The 27,674-nt window shown below is 38.6% G+C and overlaps 2 protein-coding genes across 10 annotated transcripts; both read left to right on the top strand.

The window, feature by feature from the left end:
• Positions 1-352: 352 nt before the first annotated feature.
• Positions 353-15,153, top strand: gpcpd1 (glycerophosphocholine phosphodiesterase 1). Of its 9 annotated transcripts, none has more exons than XM_084953220.1 (21): positions 1,429-1,506; positions 1,660-1,760; positions 2,114-2,203; positions 2,360-2,450; positions 2,588-2,672; positions 3,955-4,030; positions 4,913-4,954; positions 5,163-5,286; positions 5,515-5,758; positions 5,897-6,059; positions 6,244-6,373; positions 6,560-6,614; positions 6,702-6,794; positions 6,922-6,996; positions 7,700-7,739; positions 8,034-8,092; positions 8,193-8,258; positions 8,344-8,480; positions 8,880-9,015; positions 9,258-9,418; positions 12,642-15,153. In XM_084953220.1, the coding sequence occupies exons 3-21, from the start codon at positions 2,155-2,157 to the stop codon at positions 12,838-12,840; spliced, it is 2,025 nt and encodes a 674-aa protein (XP_084809346.1). In that variant the 5' UTR covers positions 1,429-1,506; positions 1,660-1,760; positions 2,114-2,154; the 3' UTR covers positions 12,841-15,153. The 9 variants fall into 9 exon arrangements, with proteins under 9 accessions (XP_084809348.1, XP_084809347.1, XP_084809344.1 ...); XM_084953219.1 differs by having other exon boundaries at positions 1,446-1,510; XM_084953222.1 differs by lacking the exons at positions 1,429-1,506; positions 1,660-1,760 and adding an exon at positions 353-456.
• Positions 15,154-16,661: 1,508 nt separating this feature from the next.
• On the top strand, positions 16,662-27,133 carry napbb (N-ethylmaleimide-sensitive factor attachment protein, beta b). Its single transcript, XM_084952606.1, has 11 exons — positions 16,662-16,900; positions 18,329-18,408; positions 18,651-18,767; positions 20,008-20,054; positions 20,432-20,509; positions 20,636-20,691; positions 22,335-22,419; positions 22,517-22,621; positions 22,702-22,770; positions 22,849-22,899; positions 25,992-27,133. The coding sequence occupies exons 1-11, from the start codon at positions 16,800-16,802 to the stop codon at positions 26,091-26,093; spliced, it is 891 nt and encodes a 296-aa protein (XP_084808732.1). The 5' UTR covers positions 16,662-16,799; the 3' UTR covers positions 26,094-27,133.
• Positions 27,134-27,674: the final 541 nt, after the last annotated feature.

The following is a 27,674-nucleotide window of genomic DNA, read 5'->3' as shown; positions in this document are numbered from 1 at the left end:
AGTTTGCGTTTTAATTATAATGCCCATGCAGTGTTTAAAGTAAGGTTACACTCTCCAGTGCATAAGTCTGAGAGGGTAAGTGAGTTTAAAAGGCCACATCATCTGATCCCTCCCTGTCCCAGACTGCCCAAACAGTGAAAAATGATCATCTGCTCTTGACCCAAGGACGTCGAGAAATGCAAATATGCTATCACATATTTGCATTTCAGTTATGCAATTCACGCTTTCGTAGAAAAGGACTTGCCAAAGACACGACTATTTGTTTCTCTCTGTGTGTGTTTTGGAAATCATTGCCAACTTGTGGGACATCTGTTTTCTCAATAGCCAAGAAGGCGGATTCATGACGTAATTGTCCCAAACGTCTCCTCCTATTTAATATCGGCGCACTTCGTCCTCGTCTAAAAAACAACTCATATTTTCAAAGAAAATGCTCAGGTTTATCGATTTCAGCTGATGGTATGTTGATACTTCTCAACACTTTTTTTCTATGAGTTGTCATTGTTGTACATATTTTAGTTTGCCGGTGCATTGCAGCAAACTTAAGAAAGTCAGTTGATGTGGCATTGTGGACTTCTCAGAAGCTCCTACGCTTAAGATTTTCTTCAGTGTATTTTTATAAGCTTATATTATTTCTGAGTACATTTGATTGTAAACAGTTTTTTTTTAAAAAAAGACCTCGTGAGAAAAGCGATTTCATTTGAGACATTTATCAGAAATATATTTTACTGCAGTCGACGTGGACGGGGGTCTAGGTTTTTCTGCCGGTATACCTCATATAATTGCCGTGTTTCTGAAAAGTACGCGAATGCGGCATAGTTGACGCGCCTCAGATCCGGTGCAGGGCGGTATGAACCGGCTTCCCCAAGTAGTCACCGGAAGCCAAATACAAGAAGAGAAAATGAAATGAAAATAAAAGTGAATTTTTAATACAATGTCCAAATGTTGTCGATGCAAATGCTAATATTGAAAACATTGCTGATTAGTTTTGAATGTCATTTTCTCTACATTCTGTGTCCCAATACAATAGTCTTAAAGTTTCTTTACATTTGTCACTGTTTTACAAAACGGTGTCTTAAAAAATGCATTTTTTCATTATAATAAAAAAAAGGTGAAAATGTTAATCCAGCGGTACACCAAACATATAAAAAAAAATGAAAACACAATGATCATGGATCATAAATTTCGTTCTGGTTCTTTTAGCTATCTCACAACCTCAACACAGGTAAAGCCATCATATTAGACAATGAGATGGAAAAAGTACACAACAGGTTTTAGTAGCATATATTAAAAAAACCGTGTATCTTAATTTTGTGTAATCTAAAGAAATGGATATGTATATATCCAGGAGAACTTTACCAAAATTCTTCTGGATATAATTTCGTTGACGTTCGGTCTGTAGTTTTACTTTTAAAAATATATCCCGGAAGTCGTATGTGACTTCTGGTCATTTAACGCACGCGCTTCCGGATGTTTGCTAAATCAGCTAAACAATGGTGAAGCTTTCATGTCAGTGAGTTAATTCTTAGTAAATCAACACTTAGTTATGTCTTTAGGGGTTTTGCAAGGTTTCTGTCAGAACAGGGTTATATTTTCAGTGAGTGTTTTGTTTTCTCTTGAGGTAAAGCTTCCTGTCTATCTGGTGCTTGTTTCTCTGAACAGAGATGGGTGTTGTTGGATCGGCTGTTCAGATTAGCTTTCGCTTGGGCCGACAGCTGTCAGCTGGATAGGCGAAGTGTGTTTTCCGCGGGCTCTCATTACACGTGGGTGTCAGGAGCCGATACAGAGCTGCCAAGACTTAGAAGTTTAGTCGCTTCTGTTTGTATTTTTCTACTTTTCGGATTTTTAACGATGTTTTTGTGACACAATTTCTGTTAACACATAAGCTAGTTTAATGTGCATTTTACCTTGAGTTAACGCGCTAACTGTTGCAATGAGATAAATTACATTACTATTACTTCTTAGATAATGTAATTTTGATAATGTCGCAAGTTTTTAGCAGACTGTGGCCTCACTTTGAACAGTCCTGTGCTCCTCATGTTTTCTAGCTTAAATTGTATGAGTTGTATCTGTAGTTTAGAATTGCACAAACTAATTCATGGTTATTATCTTACAGCTTGTTTGCGCCACCTATTTCTGTTTGTTCCCGTGTAAACAATGGAGACCTGTGAGGTGACTTTGGCAATCAGGGGAGAGACATCCCCAGGTATATCTGATAAACTTGGTGTGACCTTTAACCTATTTTCTCCACGATACTTGTATCAGAAGGCTGATGACTTTGTTTCAGTTTGTAGCCATGCCCCATTCATTTTTTTTCTCATAAGGTTTCATCGGGTTCATGGCTTGTTTGGATTTTCCATAGGTGAGGTATTTGCTGTTGTTGGTAGCTGTGAAGCCTTGGGAAGCTGGAGCCACCAAAAAGCTGTGACTCTTCATCCTGTTGGTGGTGATGAGTAAGTTAAACTTTTTTGTGTATATTGTAAATACTTATATACAGGTTGCTCCCCCCCTTACAGTTTGTGGCCAAGTGTCATTTATAATTACCTTGTCAGAATAAAAAAGTAAGCTGTGTGGGTTTTCTTTTCCGTAGATGCATGTGGACTACAACAGTCACTGTGCCTAAAGGTGTTGTTGCCCAGTACCGCTATTTCAAAGGCTTCTTTCTAGAGTCCAAGGTGAGCTGCTTTTCATTATTTTATTGTCCCCCATGTGAAAGATTCATTCCCCCGTAGTCATAAAAGATCCACTGAATAGACTAGATTCGCTATTGTTTGTTTTGAAACAAGGTTTGTGGGTCATTGTGGTGTGTGTGTGATTCTTTGAGCCTTAGTATTTTTTTCTATTGATGTCATTTTCAGCTCATCACCAGGAAAAAAATGAAAAAAAATCCCTGAAGTTCTTCCATATAGCAAAAGTCATTGTAAACCTCAACAGTTTATACCAATTTGTGAGAATAAATATTAGAAAGCATATCAGTTGCCCTGGTTCAAGATGGTATCTACACAAATGCTGTGTGACTGCCTGTACCTCTGTGTTTACATTCTCAGAAACATCTGTCAGTGTTGGCCAGCCACAGACAAACTGCCCAGGTGGCCTCCTCTAATCTAGCAGTGGGCCTTCATTGCGCCTCTAAGCCTCGTGTGTGAAAATAGGCATAGAAAACAAACTGAGAGAGCAGAGATCAAAATTCCTTGGAAGGAAAAAACACCCACTGTGTATGCTTTGCTACAGTTTTTGTTGACTTTGTTTAGCCTAAACATAGTGTGTTTTTATGCTCTTTCTAAAGCAGGTGGAGCGCTCTTTGTGTGAGGATGATTTAACCTGATTTCATAATGTGTTTGTACTGTGTTTTCGACAAGATGCTATGTAGATTACAGAGAAATCTCTGCAAGCTCACACTTGATGCCTTACTGGTTTAATTTAAGAACAGCTCCCATTTTATGAAGTATGTTGGGGTTTTTGGGGTTTTGTTTTTTTTTTTGTTGTTGTTTTTTTTTTTGTTTCTTTGTTTTTGTTTTATCACACTTCAACTCAAGTTACTAATATTATTGTGTTTAAAAAGTCCTAACAGGAAAAAAAAAAGATTTTAAATAAATGACAAGATGTCTTTAACTAGGTGGTGAATCGACAGCCATTGAGTCTTCTAGGGCGGTTTTCCCTCTAAAAATGTATTGGTATATACATGTTGTTGCTGTTGTGACTGTTACTTAGTTAAAAGAAGATAACATAAACAAAGAAATGTTTCCTTTTTTTTTTTTTTTTTCACATCACTAACAAATCCACTTTTCAGATTTCAATCCATGGTGGCTGACTGCCCTTTCTGGGGATCGGTGACTATGCTGACTCTAATTCCTTTCTCACAGTCTGGTCCAAAGACAGCTTTGAGACCAGACTGAAAAGTAGGTTAATGTGTCTGATTTGAAAACCCTAACATTGTACCAAACATTGGAATTGCAGAGTGCAGGTGATCCCTGTCAAGTGATAGTCAATATGTGGGAGACCCATCATCGCCCCCGCACGATGAGCCCCACAGGTATAGACCAACAGAAAACTGTTCAAGGTGTGGTTGGGTTGGGATTGATTAAGTGTGTCATACTCAACCCCCCTTTAAACCCCCCATTCTCTATTCTAACAGTTACCTGTAAACACCAGTGTAGAGTCTGTTCAGGCTTATCCTACTGAGGGTTTTGTTGTTTTGGATAACACTCACGCCTGAATTGCCATTTCCACCTGGCTGCAGTGTTTCCTCTTTAAACCTTGTCTGCGTGGAGCTTTTTGCCTTTTTGATGCTGTGCGTATGCTTTTGGGGAGATATTTGGCGAAAAAGATGTACAATAATCCTGATCCAAGGAGGAGACACTGCAGTGCAGCCGATATTATGATCTGTTATTGTAAAGCTCTTTTTGTTAACAAGCTTTTGTGTTGTTAAAAAAAAGCTCATTCAAAATGAGCTTGAAATGCTGCTTACACACCCCACTGATTTCCTTCTTTGACCGCACCTTATCACCTATTCTTATTTTTGTGTGCTATTGTAGTCCTTTAAAAAAGCATTTCCTACTGCAGTAGGAATTTTTTAGAAGTACTGCTTTCTTTGATTTCTGCTTCATAAGCATTGCACTAAAGTAATATCAATGCTTTGCTCATACTAAGTGTTGTAGTTAAATATTGTTCTGGGGAAAATTGATTTGATTGCTAAGTCAATTCTTCTGATGTTGAGACAAGTCAAATTCAGAGCAAACCAATGTAGGCCAAAACTTGTTTATTCTAAGTGACAAGTTAAAATAAGATTAAAAATACTATATTTATTCCAGATCAGTTTGGAAAATTCTCGAATGCTCTGGTTTGATTTGACTTCAACTTTTGTCTCCATGAGATCCCTTTGTCCCATTTTTAATTCTCTTCTCCTTTACTGCAGCAACACACCAGAATATTGATGATGGACAGTTTGGAGTTCACAGTAAGTTGGAATTAAAAATGCCCAAAAAGCACACAATAACAAAGTGCAATAACTGCACTTTGTTGTGTGGCATAGATTTTTAATTACATTATAGTTCCTTTCTTCAAATATTATAGCCATCACCAGTTCTGTGGTCAGCATTCATGAGACACAGAGTGGATGTGAAGTCTGATCACATGCTTCCTGTCTGTGTCTTCTCTTTCTGCAGATGGGATAAACTGTGTTGACTCTGGGTGGCTGACATGTCAGACAGAAATTCGCTTACGTCTGCACCAGTCTAAGAAGGCTCCAGTGTCCATCACTAAGAAAAAATTCAAGAAGTCTCGCTTCAGGTATTGATTACACAGAGGCTAAATTTAAAACCAGCTAGAGAAAGCATCAGGGCACAGATCGTTAATGTGCAGTCGTTACCGGATCGATCTTTCACCTGAGTTCAAGAAGTCCTGCATAAGTATCTATAAATAACAGCCGAAATTATAAGCTTTATCATTTGATGCAAAATGTCTTTACAGTATGTGTTTAATGTGGTTTTATCTGAACTGTTGTACCTGTTTATGCAGGATCAAGTTGACATTAGAGGGCGTTGAGGAAGAGGAAGACGATGAGGAAGAAAACGAGCTCAGTCCTTCATCTTGGCACAAGATGACCACCACTCTGGAAATCAGTATGATTAGTGCCAATGGCTATAAGTCACGCCACTCGCAGCCTGAGTGTGGCTATGCTCTGGAGCCTTGCCAGTGGACTGAGTACAGTATTCACACCATGGACCCAGATAACCTTGAGCTCACATTTGAGTTCTTTGAGGTAATCCTCCTGGGATCACTGTCTCTAATAATTCTGTACATCTGGTAATTGATGGTGAAAGGAAGGGAAATCAGCACAGCTGGTATTTATTTAGGTAAATTGAGTTGTGTTGTAGTAATCCAGTGTCTTTGTTAACAGGAGGATCTGAGTGAGCATGTAGTTCAGGGGGACATGCATCCAGGACATGTGGGCACTGCCTGCCTCCTCTCTTCTTCATTTTTGGAGAGTGGCAATGATATTGGAGTAGTCACTCTTCCCATAATGGGACGAAATTCCAGGCAGACCATTGGAAAAGTAAGAGGTAAGTTTTCCTTTTTTTTTTTTTTTTTTTTTTTTTTTTTTTTTCCCTCAAATATTTATTTATGACAAAATGAGATACAAAATCTACATAAATTCATGACCAGCTTGAGCTTCCTTTTACATGTTTGCCAGAATTTATGCATACTGTGAATGTACAAAGATGTTAACTTATTAATTCATTTTAGTGGATTACCTGGTAATCCGACCCATCCAGGGACTGCAGTGTGACATGAGCTCTTCATACACCAAGTACTGGAAAAAGAGAGGTACTTTGGATGTGGGTCACAGGGGAGCAGGCAGCACCCATGCAGCCAAGTGAGTGATGATCTTTGCCTACTACCCAACTTAAAATTAAACATTTGCTGCTTTGTGTTTGTCTTCAGATAATATTCAGATTGTTTTCAAGATATGGTTCATCACACATTTTGACATGATGATATAACCATTGACATCCATCATGGAATATTTTATGTGATCTTGTGGATATTTTGTGTTTAACAGGCACCACAGAATCCGAGAAAACACAATAGCCTCATTTAAAAGTGCTGCTAAGCATGTAAGTCACCAAGAAGATTATTGCATGAGTCAGTACTACTGCCCTGCTATTGCATCTACTAAAGTTGTTTTCTTTCTGTATTGACAGGGCGTAGCCTTTGTAGAGTTCGATGTTCACCTCTCCAAGGATGCTGTTCCTATTGTATACCATGACCTGACTTGCTGCATATCCACTAAGAAGGTAAACTATGATTGTAATTGGCTCCTCAGAGCTAATGAGAGAAATTCATAGTAGCACTGCATGATCAGTTTTTCTAAAATGAGCATGAGTCCCATGTCGTGCTAATATTTAGTCTCACACTCAACAGAAAAATGACAAGAACCTAGAACTCATTGAGGTGCCAGTCAAAGACCTGACATATGACCAGCTGCAGCTTTTGAAGGTAATAATGCTGTTCAAGTTAAATCTGTCTGTCATGAGTGTGTCAGCTTAGGAATGTCATCAATCAGACAGCTTGACCTATAATTCCTGAGCTATACCTCTGCACAGAAAGGTAAAAGGTCTCCAAACCATACCTTTCCTAACAGTTATAACAGCTGTAGAACAAAAGAAAGTCTGCAAAACTTCTTACAGATGATGGATGGATGCCTTTCCTCTGCTTCTGTTGTCAACACCAGAATAAAATCAAATGCTCAGTGGAGTAGATCATAGTGAAAAGCTCCTTTTTTTTTTTTCTGATGTGTATAGATATTCATAGTATCACATTTGAACCAACATTACATTTACCCACCTGTTTGCCTAAAACGGTAATGGGGGGAAAGAGCGAGTTTAAAAAAAAAAAAAAAAAAAAAAAAAGTCCTATTGATTGCTTTATTGATCATACAAGAAACATCATGGTCCCCTGCACTGATGCAGAGGTCAGATTGTTACCTAACAATCATTTAGCAAGACTGCAGGAAAAAAAATCTACCAGCTCGAATTTTGGTGGAATTGATTACATTTTACACTCTGATCAGTTTCTTTAAAACTGTGAAACTTGGTGAAGGATGTTAATGAAAAAAGTTTTTGGGGTGGGGTTGTTTTTAATTAGTTTATGTATTTTTGGTTTGTTTATATGTTTTTTTTGTTTGTTTGTTTTTTCACAGCTGGCTCATGTCACTGCAATGAAAGTAAACGATCACAAAGGTGTGCATTTATTTATTTATTCATTTATTTATTCTTTCAATACTCACATGATCATGCTAATCATGCTTCAAAGAGTAAAATGGCTTGGTTATGAAATTATATTGTCATGTTTATAGAGATTTTGTTTTGTTGCATGAGGTGTTTAAGATAAGTTATTTTATTTAAGCAATGATTTGTTGTTTTGTACACTGTAGATGACACTGTTTATCCAAGCTTGTTTTGTACACATCATCTTGTAAAGATATGTTGAGGATAACTCGTACAATGTAGAGTAATCTGTTTTCGTTTGCTCAGATTTGCTGGATGATGAAGATGAAATTGATGAGCATCAGCCATTCCCCTCGCTCTCACAGGTAAATGACATAATTTGATTGAACCGTCTTCTTCTCTTCCTCTTAGTCTGATTTTTATGTCCCAGTGTAATAAAGGATTTTGCTCTGTACCTCTCTACAGATCTTCCAAGCTGTTCCTGAAAACGTCGGCTTCAATATCGAGCTCAAGTGGATCTGCCAGATGAAGGTTAATATTCAGAAGTAAAGTCAAAAGTTCAAGACTGTCATTGTCAAAGTAACCTGACATTGTTGGCGATGCTTTGTATTGACAGGACGGGTCATGGGACGGAAACTTATCATCTTACTTCAACATGAACACCTTTTTGGACATTGTCCTGACAGATGTTCTGCAGAAAGGTGGAAAAAGACGCATCGTGTTCTCCTGTTTTGACCCGGACATCTGCACCATGTGAGTGCAAAAGGATTAAAAGGGGCACATGCTAACACTCTTGAGATAAACTGTGTGGTATTCACAAATGCTAAACACTTATATGTGGATGGATAAAGTGTATATTCAGTAGAAAGAACCTTTTTTTTTTTTTTTTTTTTTTTTAATTCCTCAGACTGTATTTTTACAAGAGTTGCTTTAAATAAGTTGTTGCTGAAAAATCTCTTTGTTAGGGCACCTTTAGGTAGTTCAGTCTCATAGTAAAGCATGGCTCTGGATGTTTAGCTGCTTGATTCTCCTATTCTATGCTCCTATTCTCTTACTAGATTGAACTCATGAACAGATGTTGCCCTTCCAGCATTTAGTTATTAATAGGTGCTTTCCAGCAGTTTGTGATATCTGTTTGTGCTTGTCCTTCAGGGTGCGTCATAAGCAGAACAAGTACCCCATCCTCTTTCTCACTCAGGGAATTTCAGACAAGTATCCTGAGATGATGGACATCCGGTGCCAGTCCACTAAAATTGCCATGAGCTTCGCCCAGAGTGAAAATATTCTGGTGAGATACAACTGCGTGCTTTACTACAATGATTAGTCTTCAGGTTTTTCAGTGTAATGTTCTTTTTATAAGTGCTACTGAATATGTTGTGTATAGTCAGTCATCTTGAATGTTTCAGTCCGAAGGGCTGAGAGTACTTTAGTGATTCATCCTCACCACTTTATGTAAGAAGGTATTTATTTATTTATTTTTTTAGGATGGACCGCATTTAATCTAATCTATATATGACTGTCGTTTTCCAGGGAATCAGCGCCCACACAGAAGAGCTGTTAAAGTACCTTAGCTACATTGGGGATGCCCAGTCTAAAGGCTTAGTGGTATTCAGCTGGGGGGATGACAACAATGATCACGAAACCAGAAGGAAGCTGAGAGAGCAGGGAATCGACGGGCTCATCTATGACAGGTAGGCTGAGTTAACCTTGCTTATCTGTGGCTGCCACGTTAATTTGTTGTTGCATAGACTATTTCAAGGTTCAAGGTAAGGAGCAACAAGAAAGGACTTGTCTCCTCTTTAGTTGGCCTGTATTGAAGTTAATTATTGCACACTGCTATATTTGCACTACTCGGTTATGTAATTTGAGACGAGAAACTACACAAGTGTAATCTTACTGGACAAAAGTACAAGTGACAGAAACAAGATCTTGTGTTTGGGTGTTTTTGTTTTTCTTTCTTTTTTGTGAGTTTTCCAAGCAGAGTTTCTGAAACCCGATAAAACCAAATTAGTTATTTTTAACTGTTGGTAATCACACTTGGTGTTGTGTGAATTTCCAGGCCTGTGGGCTCCTCACTTTGTTGTCATTATGTTCTCTTGGAGCTTGTGATTATGTTACTTGTCAGACTTATAGGATTCACATCGTTAGGCTTGCTTTACATGTCAGCCGAGTCACAGTGTTTCCTCGGTCCAATTGTCCTCTAACAGGAGACCAGTGAATTCCTTTCCGAGCATTTTGCTTTGCGTTTTATTAAGTTTCAGGAACATTATGTTACTGTTGTGTTGTTTCGGGGCTGACTCATTTGGCAGTGCTCTGCACATAAATGATTAACAGATATGTTATATATCTGTATGTTCACACAGATATACACACGTGACTTGTATTGCAGAGTCTGAGTTTGCATTTAGAGCTGTTTTGGTACATGCTGTGTATGTTATCTACACCTGCCACCTACTAATATCATTAACATTGTCGCAGTCTAGGCAGTATAGCTTCAAGATGGCAGTGGCAGTACAATTTACATCTAGTACAATGTTTAATTGATACTAGTTGGTTAATGTGAAGATCACCTGAAAGTGGAAGCTCCTTTTAATCATCACCTAGAAAGGAACAAAATCATTATTTTATCCACTCTACAAATATGCTATCTGTGCTTTGGTACAGAGAATTGTAACTCACTAAATGAGCTACTAACTTCTACAGTAAAGAAACCAACACTGATAATATAGTAAAGTATACACAAAGTATCTGAAACACCTGCTTGTTAAATATCACTTTGTACTCCACACTCTATTGTGTTTCTGCTCTGGCTGAGACTGTAGGGTATTTCAGAGGCCTTTCAGGTTTATCAGGGATTATTGCATTCCAAGGTCCTTTTCTTATTACGGAGTACAATACTGAGCTGTTTTCCGGCTTCTTTTTCAGGTTTACAGAGTCCCATAATTCAGTGCCGGGACACATTTTAATTATTTGGTACTGGCGTAGCTGTTGACACAAAAGCTTTGAGTATTCATTGACTAATTTGTGAGTGTAAAATGAATGCACACAATGTGCCAGTGCTGTTACATAAAGCTTGGCTGGAGCTGTAGGCAGGGTGACAGGGTTTTCTCTGGTCTTTCGCAAAGCTGCGTGGTCAGCAGAGCCTGTTTGTTATCAGTTTCAGTTCCATGTCTGACTGTACAATGACAGTGACTCTATATTCCCGTTAGCACTTTCCCCCAGATTTCTGCAGACCCCTGCAGAAAAGACAACAGCCGCGCACACTCTAGTTTGTGTTTTAACACCTGTTTTAACCCATCACAAACCAGTTGACCTCTCCAGGTAGTTGTTGTTGTTATAACTGTGCTTCTTTCTTACAGAATTTCTGAAAGCTTGGTTCCATATTTAGACTCAAGTTCTCCAGATTCCCGTAACGTCTCTCTGGTTTCTGGCTGTGTTTTTGTTTATTTTCCCTCTGAACACTCCTTGGCTTGTTTTTGCCCCTTTAAAAATAAAGCTTGAATGAATCTCACTCATTAAAAGCTGAAAGAACAAAAGGATGTTCTCGACAATGATGCAAGACGGTTGACTTATCATCTTTTCCTTCCATATTCCACTTAATGTTCAGGTAGCAGTAGTCTAGTTAATGCTTTGCATTTTTCTAAAATGTAATTGTAATAATCAAAGTTGTTTTGATTGGTCAACTGCCATGTTCATCATTTCCTAGTTTCGTTAGCTGAAAGCGGCTTCACTTCCTTTTTAATAATGCCTGTATTGTTTGGGTATGCTTTGAAAGGCCTCCTTATTACATGCTTCATTTTAAACTGTACACAGTGATGTTGAACTTTGAAACAAAGAAGGCAGCAAGAGCAAATGGTTTGTTTGGTGCATGAGACGGCACCTCTGGAGGCGTTGGCTTGTGTATGAACTACTTTAACACCTAGTTTTAATCTTATTCACGTAGTACTAAAATATGAATGTTGCTTAACACTAAGCCACCTATTAAAGCATGCATACTCACTGTGTAGTTTTAAATAGCTCACAAAGGTACTTTGACGGGTATAATAACATTATTCTTCACAAATATGTTCTTTTGTTTGTTTGTTGTTTTTGTTTTTGCACTTATGGGGCTTGTGGATGATCTGCCTCTAAGTACAAAAGGGCTGATTGCACTGAACCCTTTGTCTTTATTTTGTGAACCTATTTAACAGCGTCTTTCATGAAAGGATGTTAGACTTACATCGCTCAATATGTGATGTTTTCATTGTTATTGGAGTCTCATATCTGACTTCCTTTGAGTGCACATACTTACACAGACATGTCGATAATGATTGTGTCCTACAAAAGGGATCATAGATGCTTTTGTTCGTACTTGACCTAATCTGCTTTGGTTCAGAAAGTGAGCCATCCAGTTTTTAATGCATGTATTGCCCATTCACAACAACATCTACTTCATATTGGAAAGAATACCTTATAAGCCACTGGTATGTAACATACCCAGCAGGTTCAAAAACAAAAACTGGGGTCTTCAAAGAATGGATGGGATCTAAAATGTTTGCAGAAAAAGGCAGCTTCTCGCTCACAGAATGGTCACCAGTGCAATCATTTCCCTGACCCAAATGAATGCAACAAATCTTGCTGATTGTATTAATGTGGGTGCATGGAAATAATGAATGTGAATTTCTGTAAAATTATGACTCTTCTTGATGGTTTAAGAGCAGAACAGAAGTATTTTCTGTTGCTTGGTGGAGATTGTTATTGAACTTATGTGAGGAATAGATAAACTAAAGGTTTGTTAGTACTTTTGTCTGTGGATTGTTCTGTGCCATTGATTGTGTTGGTGCCATCGTACCAGCATGCTCGTGTACTCAATACTGTCACTGATCTAACTGCTAGCATGTCTTTTCTTTTTCTTTTTTTTCCCCCCACAACTAGTATTGGTGAGGACTCAATAGAACAGCCAAACATCTTCCAGATAGAGGAACAACACTCCCTGCAGGAGGTTATTACAGAGGAGACCCTAAAGAGCTCATCTTGTTCCTGCTACTCCATTCCCTGCTCCCTGGCACCATGTATTGCTTCAAAGGACCGTGGTGGAAACATCGAGTCAGACTCCGGTCTCAGCTCCTCATAAATATCCCTAAAGCTCTACCTTTCTCTGTACTGTTGCTACACAGACAAACTCAAGAGGACCATGGTAGAAATGGGTGACTCTAGAAGCTTTATATCACTAAAACCACTCAGGCCACCTTCACTCCACTCCAGTCATTAGCAGGTTTTTGCAGACTGTCGTTTAGCTTCAGTGAAGTTTTATTATTTACTTTCTGTTGAACACGTGTATGTTTAGCCAAAAGGTGAAAGCAGCCACAAATGCTTTTCGTTTTTCTCTGACAGGCCTGTTTGTATAAGAGCAGTCTGCACAGAGGTTTTCATCATGCTGGAAACGAGATTAAGCTGACAAATTGTTCATGAGTGGATATTTATGAAGCCAATGTTACATCTGTTCTATCGAATGCAAAATGCATGTGATGTGGTTCAGGGGTATGTTCTTATGTGCGTGTAGCCATGATTTATTGATCCTAAATATCAATAAGTAATAATTTTGAATTTTTTTTCTCACAAATTAGTCAGTTGCTGGGTTTATTTTGCATACCACCTGTTCACTGCGCACAAAAATGTTCCAATTTGATGATGTTTAGAGGTTACCATACCACTCTGATCCTCTTTATGATGCCTTCAAACTCCTGTTTATTGACTTGGTAATAAGTAGCCATTATTTTAACTTGGATACAGCACACTGGATGTACTGGTTTTTTTTGATTACTTTTTTCCTCCTTTGTACTTGATTTGAGGTTAAATGGGAAACTGTATTTATTTGCAGTGCACATTTATACCACAGCCTTAAAGGGGGAAAATGCTTATGTTTGCCTTTTTATTTGAACATTACCAATACCTCAATCACCATTGATTAGAATAGACTTGAGTTGAAATGCATACACTTCCATACTGTGTATATATTATTGGAATTCACAACACCAATGATGGTTTTTGGGTGGCAGGCTCATTTCTGGTGGACATTACCCTTTTTAGAAGTGTGTAAATCTGTGTTATCGCACAATTTTTAACCACAAAGACTGATGATTGCTGCATGTATTGTCTGTGTATCTGTACAACTGAACAACTGAAAGAATAAAAAGTGTCTAAGATGTAATATAACTACCAGTTCAGTATAAATTTAAAAAAAACAACAGATGAATACGATGGTTTCTTTGACTTTTGTTTTTCCAAGAAACTTAACGTTTCACATTTTCAGAATAGTCACAGTCTAACTAAGAATTTCCATTTGATCTTTTGATTTTAATGGCTCTGCATTTTCCTTGTACCAAAGCTGCACTGCAATATGACTGAGTCACTGTTACAAAGCTGAAATCTGTAGTTGAAGAGTTCAGCCAAGTGTAGCCAGTGTGTAATTACCCTTCACTGGTTTTCCCTTGAAAGTTTCTACTGTAGAAGGTGAATCATAAAAGTCAACAAACCAGTGGCCTGAACTGTTCAATATCAAAATTAATCAGTAACTGTGTTTTGTAGCAGCTTCACTGTTGCCATATCTTATCTATCTATATCTTGACTGTACACATGGCTTTTAATGTATTTTCTCATTTAAGCCATATTGTGTTATTAGAAACTGGTTTAAAATTATGATTATAGTACGAGTGCCTTTTAGAATATTGGTAAACCATGTAAACAATTGCAAAATGCATGAAATTTTTCTTGACGCAAAAACTTAAATTGACTCATGTAGTAATGTCTTTATTGCTTCTGCTTTTTAGATTAGAGTTTCGATTACCAGGTTGCTTGTTACAGATGCAACCAGACTAGTAAAACAAACATTAAATGCAGATAAGAGAGCTGTTCTTAGTGCAATACATTAAAAGGTTAAAGTAAACAGACTCTTATGAGGTCATGACAAATGCCATTTCCAGGGAGTTGCTCTTTATATGGAGTTAAGTTCAAGACATACTGATACATTCACTGTTTGTCAGTTTTCCACCAACGTAGCCTGGACTCTCCAGACCTCTCTGCGCAAAAAGACTCAACGAGGACCATAAATACTGCGGATACTCAGCAAGGCTGGTTTAAAGCCTGTCACTGACTCTGATTTCATCCTGGTACAGCCTCACTGTTATACACAACACTCTCTCTGATTACCAAACAGGCTGGTGAGATAACAGGTTCTGTTCAAACACCACTGTCTGAGTGAGTGGTATTGGGTCACTTACTAGGAAAGCCATTGTGACCACACAGAACCCCCTTGCACCATCTCCATCAGTGCTGTTACCATCAGGCTGGCATAATCGAGTCCCCTTGGCTAAGAGAAAGGTCAACAGAGGATCATTTATCCCTCAGCTGTAAATATTTTAAATAAAAGTTTTTTTTAATGATGTTATATCCTTGTATTATTACAGACTGATGTTTAACTCTGATGCCCTTTATCATTTTTTATGTTTGTGTTACTTGTTTCTATTTAGAGCGGTGTCACAGATGACTTTTCTCTCCGCTGCTTTGTGACAAACAGTAAAGTTGTTTCTATTCTCTTGTGCTTTAAGGACACCACCCATGTCCTTAAAGTCCTTCCATATCATCATTATGTTGCAAATGGTGCAGAATTGTAAACAACAGAGCTGGAGCGCACTCTGCTGGACAAACTATGCAATGACACCATAATCTTTCAGGAATAAAAGGGACTTCTTTTTCATCATACCCGGGACAAAACACTTTGCAGATGATATGCTGTATGTCTGTGGTATGTCAGCATTTTTCAGGCTCTAGAAATAGAAATTCCCTTACATCAGATTACAGCTTAAAGTGTTTTTCTGTAATATAAAATATAAAGACAAAATATTAACAATTTAACTAATAATATATCTAATATACAAATTTTATACTTAATGAGAGTCAGACATATCCAGATAATATAGGGACAGCAAACAGTGCTTACCACACTGACTTCTGCTCTTGTAAGCATTTGAAATATGAGGGCACCAGCTGTTTTCCCACTCTTGCTTGACATACAAGTTGCTGCTGTATGCAGACTTTGATCCACATATATAGCCTACAACACTGTGCTTAAGCCTTGATAGAGCCTAGTTTCTTTATATTTTGCTAAGGAAACAGGAAATGGGGCCAGCAATTTATGAAAATGTACAAATATCCTTGAAAATAGAGTACATAAGGCAAAGGAGTTTGCAGAGTTCCAACAAAGTTGAAAGTCTGTATTTGGTTTGACCACCTTTATTCTTCATCAGATCTCTTAGGGAAGCTTTCTGGTCATTTCTTTAAGTAGTCTGCAGGAATATTTCCCCAGGCTTCTTTGGATGATCTCTGTCAAAATGATCCCACACTGCTTCAGTAATGTTAAGGTCCAGTATGTGTTTTTCTATCCAGATATTTTACTGCATTGGTAGTGAGTTTGGAATTTCATGCTGGAAACTGAAGCCCCGGCCAATCAAAGGCTGGTGTACTTTTCTCTGTTCATAATTCCTTCAATTTTCACAAGAACAACAGCAACAAAAAGTTGTTTGAGCTTCATTTAGCAAAATGAATAATTAGGAAAGTCAAAATGTTTACAGTATAATTAGTCAGTTGCACTGCTTTTGCGCCCTCTGCTGTACAGAAACACAAAGGACACTAATTGTTGTGTTTCTAAATTCAGACAAAAATATTTTATTTATTATTAAACTATTTTTTTTTAATTAAATGCTGCAGAAAACACGAATTAAGAAAAAAATAAGCCGAATGTTGAACATTTATTTTGTAATTTGGCACAAGATATTACGTAACACGGACATAAGAAAATTTGCTCATATCTGGCTGGGAGTTGTAGTTCTTTTTTGCCTTGGCTCTTGCTGAGTTTGGGGCGTAAAGCACTCTAACTCCCGTGATGCCACGGCACTCACCTAAGCCACTAGCTGTGCACGCCTACGCTAAATAAACCCCATCGACTGTAATCCTTACTGTACACACTTGAATCCTCTGCGGGTGTTTTCTGCTTAACTGTTAGCTTTTTTTTCCTCCCCCAACTACAGACAAGAAATGGACAACTCTGGAAAAGAGAAGGAAGCTATTCAGCTTATGGCCGACGCTGACAAAAAAGTCAAGTCGTCTGGTTCTTTTTTGGGAGGGATGTTTGGAGGGTAAGACAGCACTGCACCAAAGAACAACAGCTAGCAAGCGTTTAGTGTCAGCGTCAAAGTTGGCCTGTTTCCATTCACACTTGCTTTCAGTTAGCTAGCTGAGGTGTCCGTATGTGAACAGGCTAAATGTTATAGAAGTTTAGCTGATTGTTAACGTAGAGGAAGATGACATGCAGCGCAATCGTCCCTGCGAGGCAGTTAGCTAACTTAGCTGTTTTTAGGTTTGTAAACAAGCCAGCAGATCACGACCTCCTGCCAGACTTAGCGCTGGCCTTGAGGCTACGCAGCAGACTGTTTTAGCAAGCTTAAATATCTTCTTTATTTACTATAGCTGTAAGTCTTTCCTTTGTTTAATACTGCCTGTTATGTCAGCTTACACATACAGTGTACTGGTAAGTTCATTAATGTCATTGAACTGTTTATTTCTATTAAATCAGTTTAATGGCAAGTCCTGGATCATGTTTCTTAATTAAATACCCCCCAAAATAAAAAGGGCTTAAAAAAAATAGAAAACAACGTAATCAGAGTTAAATCACCAGCAGCAGCACATCATCTAATCCTGATGTAATCCGCAGAGGAGTGAATTTATTGCATTAACTACAGTTAATGGTTGCCTTCAGCTGTGACCAACACCCTCGTTAATCCCCATAACTATAGCAATGGCAGATGCTGTCATTAGATTCATGCTATACATAAACTATGGAGGACGCTTGGAGGAGGGGTGAAGTGTATTTTGATTAGGAAGCTCCTAACTCACACCCTCTGGTTTATCTGACCAGTTCTAACCAAATAAACGTTCCTCTTTTATATCTGTACCTGTATTCATGCGTCTTGCTTTCCCAATGGTCGTCATTACAGAAGCTCTATCCAAATCTTTTGCCACTGTCAGTGACCCCAGAAGAGATCAGCATTACCTTATTTAAATCTTGCAAACGTGTGTATATTCTATCCGATAATGAATAAAAATATTGTTTGTTTAGACTCTTAATGCAAAAAGCCTTCGACGATAGCCTAGTGTGACTCAGTGGGGTTTTTTTTCTCTGAACCTCTGCACAGGTGAGCCCCCGATGTTACTACTCTGCAGTTCTTATCCAGGATAACCATTGCCAGGCTTCATATTGCTAATTCTGTTGCCGGCCAGGCAATGATGTAATCTTCTGCCATGATTGAATGGCCAGAGTATGATTACGACTACAGGGAGCTCCCAGGGGTCTGCTGGCTGTCAAAAGGAATTGAGCTCTATAGTGCCTGTGTAGAAGATTTATTTAGCCAAGCCAACCATTGCATCTTAGTGGAAAATCTAACAATAATGTGTCTTTGCATATAGCTCAGCATGATCGTCCTTTTCATAAACTAAATGCAATGAACATTTGCACTAAATTCAAAACTGTGTTCTTGTTTTTCTCATCATATGAATATATTTTTTAGGGGACATCACAAAGTGGAAGAGGCATGTGAGATGTACTGCAGAGCAGCCAACATGTTCAAGATGGCCAAGAACTGGAGCGGTGCGATGAACTGATTATTGCTTATGACATCCACACCTTAAAAATTTCCACTCACTTTTGCTGCTCTCTTGAACAAGTTTTTGTTTTTTTGTTTTTTCTGGCACTGTAACTGCAAAGTTTGTGAAAGTGCCACACTTAAATTGGGTTCAAGTTATGCGCATAATTAAGAGTGTCAGCTAAATCCAAAGTGTGCAGTGTGTGTGTGTGTGTGTGTAACAGTTTGGCATCTCCCTCGTCTCCAGGTGCTGGAAATGCATTTTGCAAGGCTGCACGTCTCCATATGCAGCTGCAGAACAAACACGACTGTGCCACCAGTTTCATCGATGCTGGAAATGCTTACAAGAAGTCTGACCCTAATGGTAAGACCAGGCTGCTAATCACATGTAATTCTCTTTATATTCCAACTGTATAAATGAATGAAGTGTTGATTGTGGAGCCAAGAAAGCAGATTCTGTTAATCTGGATGCAGCGTTTTCAGTAATCACTCATCCCAATGGCTTTTTTAGTGGGTGACAAACTATTTCTCTCACTGAGAATGCTGCATTCACATGAGCAAAATCATCTTTTTCTTGAATGGATTATTGATCATGCATTAGACTGAGCTTTAGGCTACAAGGTTTCTATGGAAGCTTCGTTCCACAAAAAAATAAATAATTTCAGGTTACGTATCACAAACGTTTGAGTTAGAAGTCAAATTTTTGAGAAAATAACTTAAATATTTAAGTTGGCGCTGTCATTAAGGAAGCTCTGTGAAGGTGCTACATGAAAGCCAAATGAAGTTTTTGTGTTGCTAGCTGAATCGCCTGGCATTGTTTTCAGCACAACTGCAATATGTTCATGTTTAATGTACACTGGTAGCTCAATGATGCTATCACTGTCCAATTTTGCGTGTGCATGTGTCTGTACCATCTGCCATCTGTTTCCAGGTAACAAGGAAAAGGTGTCATTCACTGAGCTTCTTGATTGGCAGCGCTAACTTGAAATTTAATCTTACTAACTCAAAGGTTTGAGAAAATAGCCTGCAATTTCTTCTGTCAGTAGTGGAAACAAAAGCTTCCATAGGTTTCACTGTCAGTCTGCTGTGACTTTGATGTTGGCATGTTAAGCAGCTTGTTCACCGTGTTGTGTAAGATTGTTTCTTTGAGCTGCATGGTATTTACCTGTGACTGATGTCACTCTCTTTGTTGATGTGGGGTACTGTCGTCACCTTGAGCTTCAAATTCATACCATAGCTGCATCTCCTAAAAACCCTGGACAAGTTTGAATCCCGGTGACCTTGAGCTCGAGGTCAAGTTCAGAGATCAAGTTTTCTGAAAATCTTGTGAATGTGATAACCCGAGAACAAGGTTACATAGGATTTTAAAACTGATACCACAGGTGTGCTTACCAGTATTTTTATATTTTACCTTTATAAGTAAGAGGTAAGAAATCTCTTTTATGAAAAGCGTGTTAGATAATTGTATGACTCACTCCATTTCACCCCGCTGAAAGAACATCCCGTGTATACCGATGTGAAACACGATGCTGTGCAAGAGAAAGTGTGAGAAAGCTTACATGATGTCTAACTGTTCCCTCCTCTTCCCTTAATGCTGCTAAAAGAGGCAATCAAGTGTTTAAATGCTGCCATCGATATATACACAGACATGGTAAGATTTTTATAGTGTCTGATTGTGACTTGTAATTTTATTTTTTCCAAGACTGTACTAGAAGTCCCATCACCTGGATAACCGAAGGCCCTCATACACATCTGTGCTGTAGCAGACTACCTCTGCCAGTATCAACATATCCACTGCCCATGTTGTGTTTATTGAATGTTGTTCTCCAATTTGCCTTTTTCTTGTTGTTTTTCTTCATGTTCCTTTAAAGAGGGTGATTTTTAAATGTCTTGTAGGTGGAGCTCCACAGGCTGCTACTTAACCTCCCCTCTCAGCACTCAGAGTGGAACCTTTCATTGACTTGAGAGGCATCTGTCTGGATAGATCCAGTGTGTAATGATTTTTTTCCCCCTTTCTTTGTCCTTCAGGGAAGATTTACCATCGCAGCCAAACACCACATCAGTATTGCAGAGATCTACGAGTCTGAACTAGTTGATATTGAAAAGGTAATGGTGTCATGTAATCAGATTATACTACCAACTACTGTTAAAACTAATTATGGTGCAAATTTTCTTCAAGGGACATTGAAAATATAAATATAAGGGCTTTTTGTTGCTTTGTCTTCTGTAAAGGCGATTGCACATTATGAACAAGCAGCAGACTACTACAAAGGAGAAGAATCGAACAGGTACTGTTCCCTTTACTAGTGTAAAATATTGGATTTTGTCAGTCGTTTTTTCTTTTCTTTTTTCAGCTCTGAGTTCAGAAATTAAAGCAAAAAGTAATTTCAGGTTTCAGATATATGTGTGCATCCTCATCGAAGCTGTAAAGGTCTACAATAGTCGGCCACAACATTAAACCACCAGCCCAATATTAAATAAGTAACCTCACAACTTCAGCACAGCTCTAACCCATCAGGGCATGGACACAGGCTTCTGGAGATGTTCTCTAGTGTCTGGTGCTGGGATGCTGACAGGTTGAGGGTTAAATCCTTCCTGGATTGATGTCCAGCTGGATTGAGAACTAGCTGAGTTTAGAACAGGGATTTCAAACTCATCTTACATCGTATGTACATTAACTGCACATTTAATCCTTGAAATATCTTAATGCAAGAAAAAGAAGTGCAATCTCTCTAATATGTCCCAGTTTTTCTTCACAATAAGGAAGTGTGTCTGTAGTAATTGAAAGAAATCAGTCAGCATGACTCTTTGAGCTTTAATTGTGAGAAATGAATGTATAAAATAATAGAAAAAGATATATTTTATTTATTTGTGTTTTTCTTTTCTTTCAACTTATAAAAAAGGAAACTTTTTGTCTTTTAATTGCTTATCTGTTACTTTATTACTATAGTATGAATGGGTATGGGGGAGGTCTTTATTATTAGGAAACACTGTAAAATTTATGAAAGTACAGATAAAAGTTTAAAATCTATGCCCTCCTTCACATTTTCCAAAGATGTCCAGTTTTTGAGTCTTTGCAAGACCAATTCTGGCTCGTGGGCTTCATGTGTCACACCGCTGGTTTAGAAGATGGGTCAGTTGTTTTATCGTGAGCCACTAAAGGGATGTTGGTTGCTGCAGAAGGTATTGCAGCATCGACTCTATATAAGACATAGCTGTGAGACTTCGACCATCGGTTATGGGTTTGTTACATTTTTGCCGCTGCTATGTTAGTTTTATGGACAAAAAGGGTGGTGTGCTAAGTTACCAGCTAGTCCTAGCAAGCTTTGTTAGCAAGCTCCATTTAAACATTGTGCAGGTGCAACACACAGACAGATATCTTCTGATAAGTGCAAAGCAACATACTAAAAAATAGAGAACTAGAGGAACTGCAGTTTTATCTTCCCCTTTAGCTGACATTGCCAGCTGGTGCTGTAAGATTGTTAAGATACTTGTTTTTTGCATGAACATTCAAGCAAAACAAGATCAAGTGTTATTCACCTCCATCGGTCTGTGATTGTAATGTTGTGGCTGACTGGCGTTAAGCATTGATCACTCACATAGCTGTTTACTGAAGTCTTTGTTCAATAGTCCAATCCATTACACAAGTAGAAAGAGGATAGTCATTAAAGCAGGAACAGTATTAGTTTAAAAATATCAGCAGCTGTTAAATAATCTCTAACCAATAACAAATCTTATCCAGGTGGGCTGAACTGCACAAAACTGTGGCATTGGCTTCACTTCATGGACGCGCTCGTTATTAATAAATCAGCATTCGAAACTAATTTAGCATAGCGCTTTTTGAAAACTGTGCAACACTGGTTTCAAACAGCCCTCATGGTTATACAGGTTGCATTAGATTCACTGTGTGCTGTTTACACACTGTCCTTAGTTCCGCCAACAAGTGTCTGCTGAAAGTGGGAGCTTACTGCGCTCAGTTGGAGCAGTACCAGAAGGCTATCGAGATCTACGAGCAGGTGTGTCTACAGTGCTCTGCTTTGTATTTGTGCATGAGGCTCGTAACTCAGTTTTGACATTTCTGATAAATGTTGAATGATATGGATTTATATCCAGGTTGGAGCCAACACGATGGACAACCCGCTGCTGAAATACAGCGCCAAGGAGTATTTCTTCAAAGCCGCTCTTTGTCATTTCATCGTTGACGAGCTCAACGCTAAGGTGAGTTTACACCTTCGTGAGTGACTCTCAGGATCTGGGATGATGAAGTCTGGAAGAATTTTAACTTTGCCTCTCCGTAGATCGCTGTTGAGAAGTATGAGGAGATGTTCCCGGCTTTTTCCGACTCCAGAGAATGCAAGTTGTTGAAGGTAGCTGGATGGCGGCTTACTTTCTTCCCTTAATCTATTCAGTTTCTATGAGTGACCTACATCTCTTTGTTTTAACAGAAACTCCTTGAGGCTCACGAGGAGCAGAACAGCGATGCTTTCACAGAGGCAGTAAGTCTTGTATACACTGAAAACTCTCTTCTTCTTCTTTTTTAATAAGGCGTTTGGAGAGTGTAGGCGTCAGCTTGTGACTGTTTCAACTTGTAGTTTAGTTACATTTTTATTCAAGGAAGCTGAAGGCTGGAACTCGGCAATTCTCCATGGACTTTGTATGTGAATGTGTTGCAAAGTGTAGTGTATAGTGCAGCCCGGTAATCATAACAGCTAAACTCATAAAAGACAGTTTAAAATTAACTCAGAGTCACAGAGCGAAAAGCGTCCTCGTGCCAGAAGTTTGAATAAACCAAGTGTAAACCTTTGGGGCTGAAAAATTAAGCCAATCCTGAAATAGACTCTTGAGGTTGGTTCCAAAAATGAGTCGGTCCCCACGGACTACCATATTAAAACGCATGACTGTACTGGAGGAATAACCATAATTACAGCCTGGTATAAAAATTGTTTTGGTCCCTGGGTTAATTTTAACGCTTTTTACAACTGTATAGAGGAATCTTTTTTAACCTTCCCTGTAAATTAATATTAAGGCTTATATATTACATTATAAGGGCTGCTTCGCTTTATGTGACCTGGGTTCCAACTAGGCCATAAGTCTTCAGGCTTCAACTCACTGAGCTGACTTTTCAACCATGCAGCTGTCTGACCAATGTACAGTTTGTTGTGCAGTTTATGTAAGCGATATCCTAGTAGTTAGTTACTAAGCGCTACTTAGCATGTAGCTGTGTTTGTGTAGCATATCCATACATTCTGTGGTTATAGTTTGCTAACTTCTTCCTGTTTAAAGGGAGTTTTTCCTTCCCGCTGTCGCCACGTGCTTGCTCAAGTGGGGTCATTTGGTTGTTGGGGGTTTCTCTGTTTTATTGTAGGGTCTTTACTAGAGATGGAACGATACCACTTTTTAATGTCCGATACCGATATCATAAATTTGGATATCTGCCGATACCGATATGAATCCGATATAGTGTATTTTAAATATTAAACAACCGAACTAATGGGATTGCCAACAAAAAAATATGGGGAACCACCCCCCACCCTCCGCCTCATGATGCTTAATCGATGTAATCAACTTTAATTTAATGTATGTGTGAAACAAATGCACAGAAATCAATTATTTTTCTACAATAATTAAAAAGATTCAACATTTTTCTTCAACAGAATTTTCCCTGTTAATGCCCTACCTGCCCCCCTGGCAAAACTTTGCTAGACGCGCCCCTACACAGTTACCAGCCGTCAGCTACGTAGAAAAGGATCCTGGTGTAGAAAGTAATATTAAATACATTCTAACGACAGCTTATCAAGCTTAAACGTGCTGCTGTTGTTTATCCGCTGGTTTCCTTTTTCTGGAGCAAAGTGGGCGATAAACAAGAGAGACGGGACTCGCGACAGAAAAGCCGATCGGCTGATCATTGATCAGTTTCATGATTGAAGTAGCAACAGGAGAGGGAGGGGGGGGAGAAGAAGAGGCAGTCGCTCCATATATCGGTTGTTAAGCTTAACGTGGGAATGCTTTAAAACATTTAGAGATGAACTTACACACTTGCTTTACTTCTCTGGGATAGTTTTCTTGGAGATGAAATGCCGGTTTGGTAGCGAGGCTCCAAATGCTCCAAATGACGCATACAGCTCTGACGTGCTATGGTCATGAGCTGGGTTACGCCATGTCGCAAGTTTTGTGAGGTGCTTTTGTGATAGTTAATGGATCGGATTACATTTTTTATTTCTCTCCGATAGCCGATCCAGTAATTTAGGTCAGTATCGGACCGATGTGTAATATTGGATCGGTCCATCCCTAGTCTTCACCTTAGAATATAAAGCGCCTTGAGGCGACAGTTGTTGTGTTTTGGTGTTATATAAATAAATTAAATTGAATTTAACTGAATTAACTACGTAACTCTAAGCTTGTTAAAGTTAAATGATAACCTGGCGCTCTTGTAGTTGTACAAATATGGTCAGTCAAGGCTTCAAAACAGGCATCCACAAACCAATAGGTAGGCACTATGGTTACAGCCTTTTACATAAAGGACCATCTAAAAAGGATCTTGTCTGTGAAAATGCACCACTTTTGATAGAGTGCTGGTAATGCAAAGCTATCAAAATCGTCGACGACTGATTTAATAGTCGACGCGTCGTTTGAAGCTTTGTAAGATCCCAAAAGACGCAGGAATAAGTAGTAGGATTTAAGAGTGTAATAACGGACTGAAACAGAAGATGGCAGCACTGCATGTACAAGGATGCCAGCTGCCGTTAAACCCCGAAGAAGAAGTAGCTCTGTCCCAGAATTCATAGCGCAGCCCAGCTCAGTTTCCAACAATGGCGGCAGCTAGTTAGTTTTAATATTACTCTTATTATTCTTTCTGGGTCACAAAATAAACGTTTAACGTATTTTCAGGCGAGAATGTTACTGTATAAACCTCAAATATCTGCCAGGTTCATCAAGACACCACATATTTTCAAAAGCGCTCCGACGTTTTCGGAGACGTCTGTTACCCACTAGCTCGATAGCTAGCCGGGGGCAAGGCTCACTAGAGCCCGTGAGAACACCGGACTCCCGGCAAATCGTTTTCAGACCCACCGCCTCTTTCACTACTCAGGTTAAACATATATAAGTCACCTAGATAACTTAAACATGTTATTGTTTGGCTTTTTTTAGTATTTTATTTGTTCCTGAGTAAATCGGTCTGGCTGAGATTAAAGTTATAGTTTTTACACAGCTGAATAAACATCAAGCAGACAGCTGATTATCAGAAGTGTGAGATGCTTGAGAATATACTCCGGTGTCCCGTTATATTTTAGATAACAAGGAGTTTATTAAACTTCACTGAAACAATCTGCAAATTTCATTAAAATTTAATAAACTATCATCTTGTCTTTATTTTTAGTTAGCGCATACCTTAAACACTTAAAGCTGTAAGCTAATGATAGTTATATAAGAGCAGATGCTGCTGGTGCAATAAGCTGTACGTTTTACGTCCAGTGAATGCATGATCTGATTAGTCGACTAATCGCAAAAATAATCGGTGACTAGTCGACTATCAAAATAATCGTTTGTGGCAGCCCTAATTGTGTGTGCCCTTGTCTGCCTGATGCAGGTAAAGGAGTTTGACTCAATCTCACGTCTGGACCAGTGGCACACAACCCTCCTGCTGCGCATCAAAAAGACCATCCAGGGCGATGAAGGGGATCTGAAATGAAAGACACCTCGGGGTAGAAACGCAGCACGGAGGGAAAGTTTATCACGCATGCTTTCAAACACACAAACCAACACACACCCTTACACTCCCCTCACTGTATATAGCGTCCGGAGAGGAGTGTTCACTGATGATTTTTCAATATTTCACTGCTCACTTGCTGTTCTTTCAGAGCACTGTCTTTGTTTCAGCGTGTCTGAATCTGGCCAGAATGTAAATCCTCTCGCCCTCACCTCTGTCTAGAGGATTGCTGCATACATTTTTCTCTTGAAATCTGTCCTGGGGGATTTCAGAGCAGTGTATATTGTTTTGAAGTTAGTACTGATAAGAAATATTGCATGTTTTGTACAGTTATTGTTTACTAGTCAGGTGCAGCTTCTTTCTCTCTTTTTTTAAATCTAGTTTATTGTATATTTAAACAGATTATGTAATGTTTCTCATGCTTTGTATGAATTTAAAGAATGTACCATTATCTTAGCTTGTGTTGTTGAGATGGAAACAGAAAGATCTTAAAACAAAATTCATTTATTACATCCACAAACTCTTATTTAGCTTCCATTTTATCACCACAGGGAGGGTAATGATATGCACTAAGTGTAGACTGTTATACATTTATAGGTAATTTTATTACTGCTGTTTATGATTACGTTAGGATTTGTCAACTTAATGATACTTTGAATGTTTGAAGCTGCGATTTAGAGTTTGTACTGTTGAATGAAAAGCACCGACACAGATCTCCTTACTTCTTATACCCAGGGCTGTAATCCTGTGCTGATGAGCATCATTAGTCACTCATAATGTGCTGTAAACGTATCATTGAAGGTTTACTACTGCACTGTAAACCTTGCAAATGGCCAGTCGCTAAGCATGTCATTGTGTATAGTTCAGTGTTGTGCACTTTCACTATTGTTAGCCAGACCAAAGTGTTTACTAAAGGGTCAGTTGCCCCGTGTACCCAGCTTCTTCCAGGTGGGATAACAGTGGGCTGTGGATTTGATCAGTATGCTTGTGCAAATGGAAATTAATAAAGGCATTATATCCCATACTGTTGTTGCCTTTGGTGTTACCTCAAGCAGGTTAGCTTATCTTGAATACTATTTGTACTCTGGCCTCATCTGTCGTGTGTGTCATCATGACAAAGTTTTACATGTAAATGATAGCATTTTGTTTTCTATTTAAAAAAAGCTTAAACTGTAGTTTTTCTTATCCAAGGTTTTCTGTTAAATTGTTTTTTACCCCTCTGTTGTAAAAGGCTGATGTCGTCAGGCAGGCAAGTGGACACCGAACTTTGTGAATGCGATAACTCGAGATCAAGGCAACGTAGGATTTTCAAAATAACACAAAAGTGTATCTAATAAAATCTCAGACTGGTTTTATTCTCAGTGACCTCAAGGTCAGAGGTTAGGTTTTCTGAATATTTTGTGAATACGATAACAAGAAGGTGACATATTTTTTTAAATTGATGCCTTAGCTGTGCGTACTAGGAGGCTGAGGGACAATTTCAAACAGAGACAAGTGCCAGGATTTTGAAGGATTTAAGCAATTTTGTTCACAGATTAAATTAAATGATCAAAAGTTTGTTGC

This window comes from Perissodus microlepis, chromosome 15, assembly GCF_051167445.1.
Source record: "Perissodus microlepis isolate ML-2025 ecotype Zambia chromosome 15, ASM5116744v1, whole genome shotgun sequence".
NCBI lineage: Eukaryota > Metazoa > Chordata > Actinopteri > Cichliformes > Cichlidae > Perissodus > Perissodus microlepis.
This window is presented reverse-complemented; position numbering and strand designations above follow the sequence as displayed.

Excerpts from the sequence above, each read along its gene's own strand:
- gpcpd1 (XM_084953222.1), top strand. The coding sequence starts at position 2,155 with ATGGAGACCTGTGAGGTGACTTTGGCAATCAGGGGAGAGACATCCCCA. Across the intron at positions 2,451-2,587 it reads CATCCTGTTGGTGGTGATGA|ATGCATGTGGACTACAACAG; the intron begins GTAAGTTAAACT and ends TCTTTTCCGTAG. Across the intron at positions 4,031-4,912 it reads CCGCACGATGAGCCCCACAG|CAACACACCAGAATATTGAT; the intron begins GTATAGACCAAC and ends CCTTTACTGCAG.
- napbb (XM_084952606.1), top strand. The coding sequence starts at position 16,800 with ATGGACAACTCTGGAAAAGAGAAGGAAGCTATTCAGCTTATGGCCGAC. Across the intron at positions 16,901-18,328 it reads TTGGGAGGGATGTTTGGAGG|GGGACATCACAAAGTGGAAG; the intron begins GTAAGACAGCAC and ends TATATTTTTTAG. Across the intron at positions 20,510-20,635 it reads AACTAGTTGATATTGAAAAG|GCGATTGCACATTATGAACA; the intron begins GTAATGGTGTCA and ends TCTTCTGTAAAG.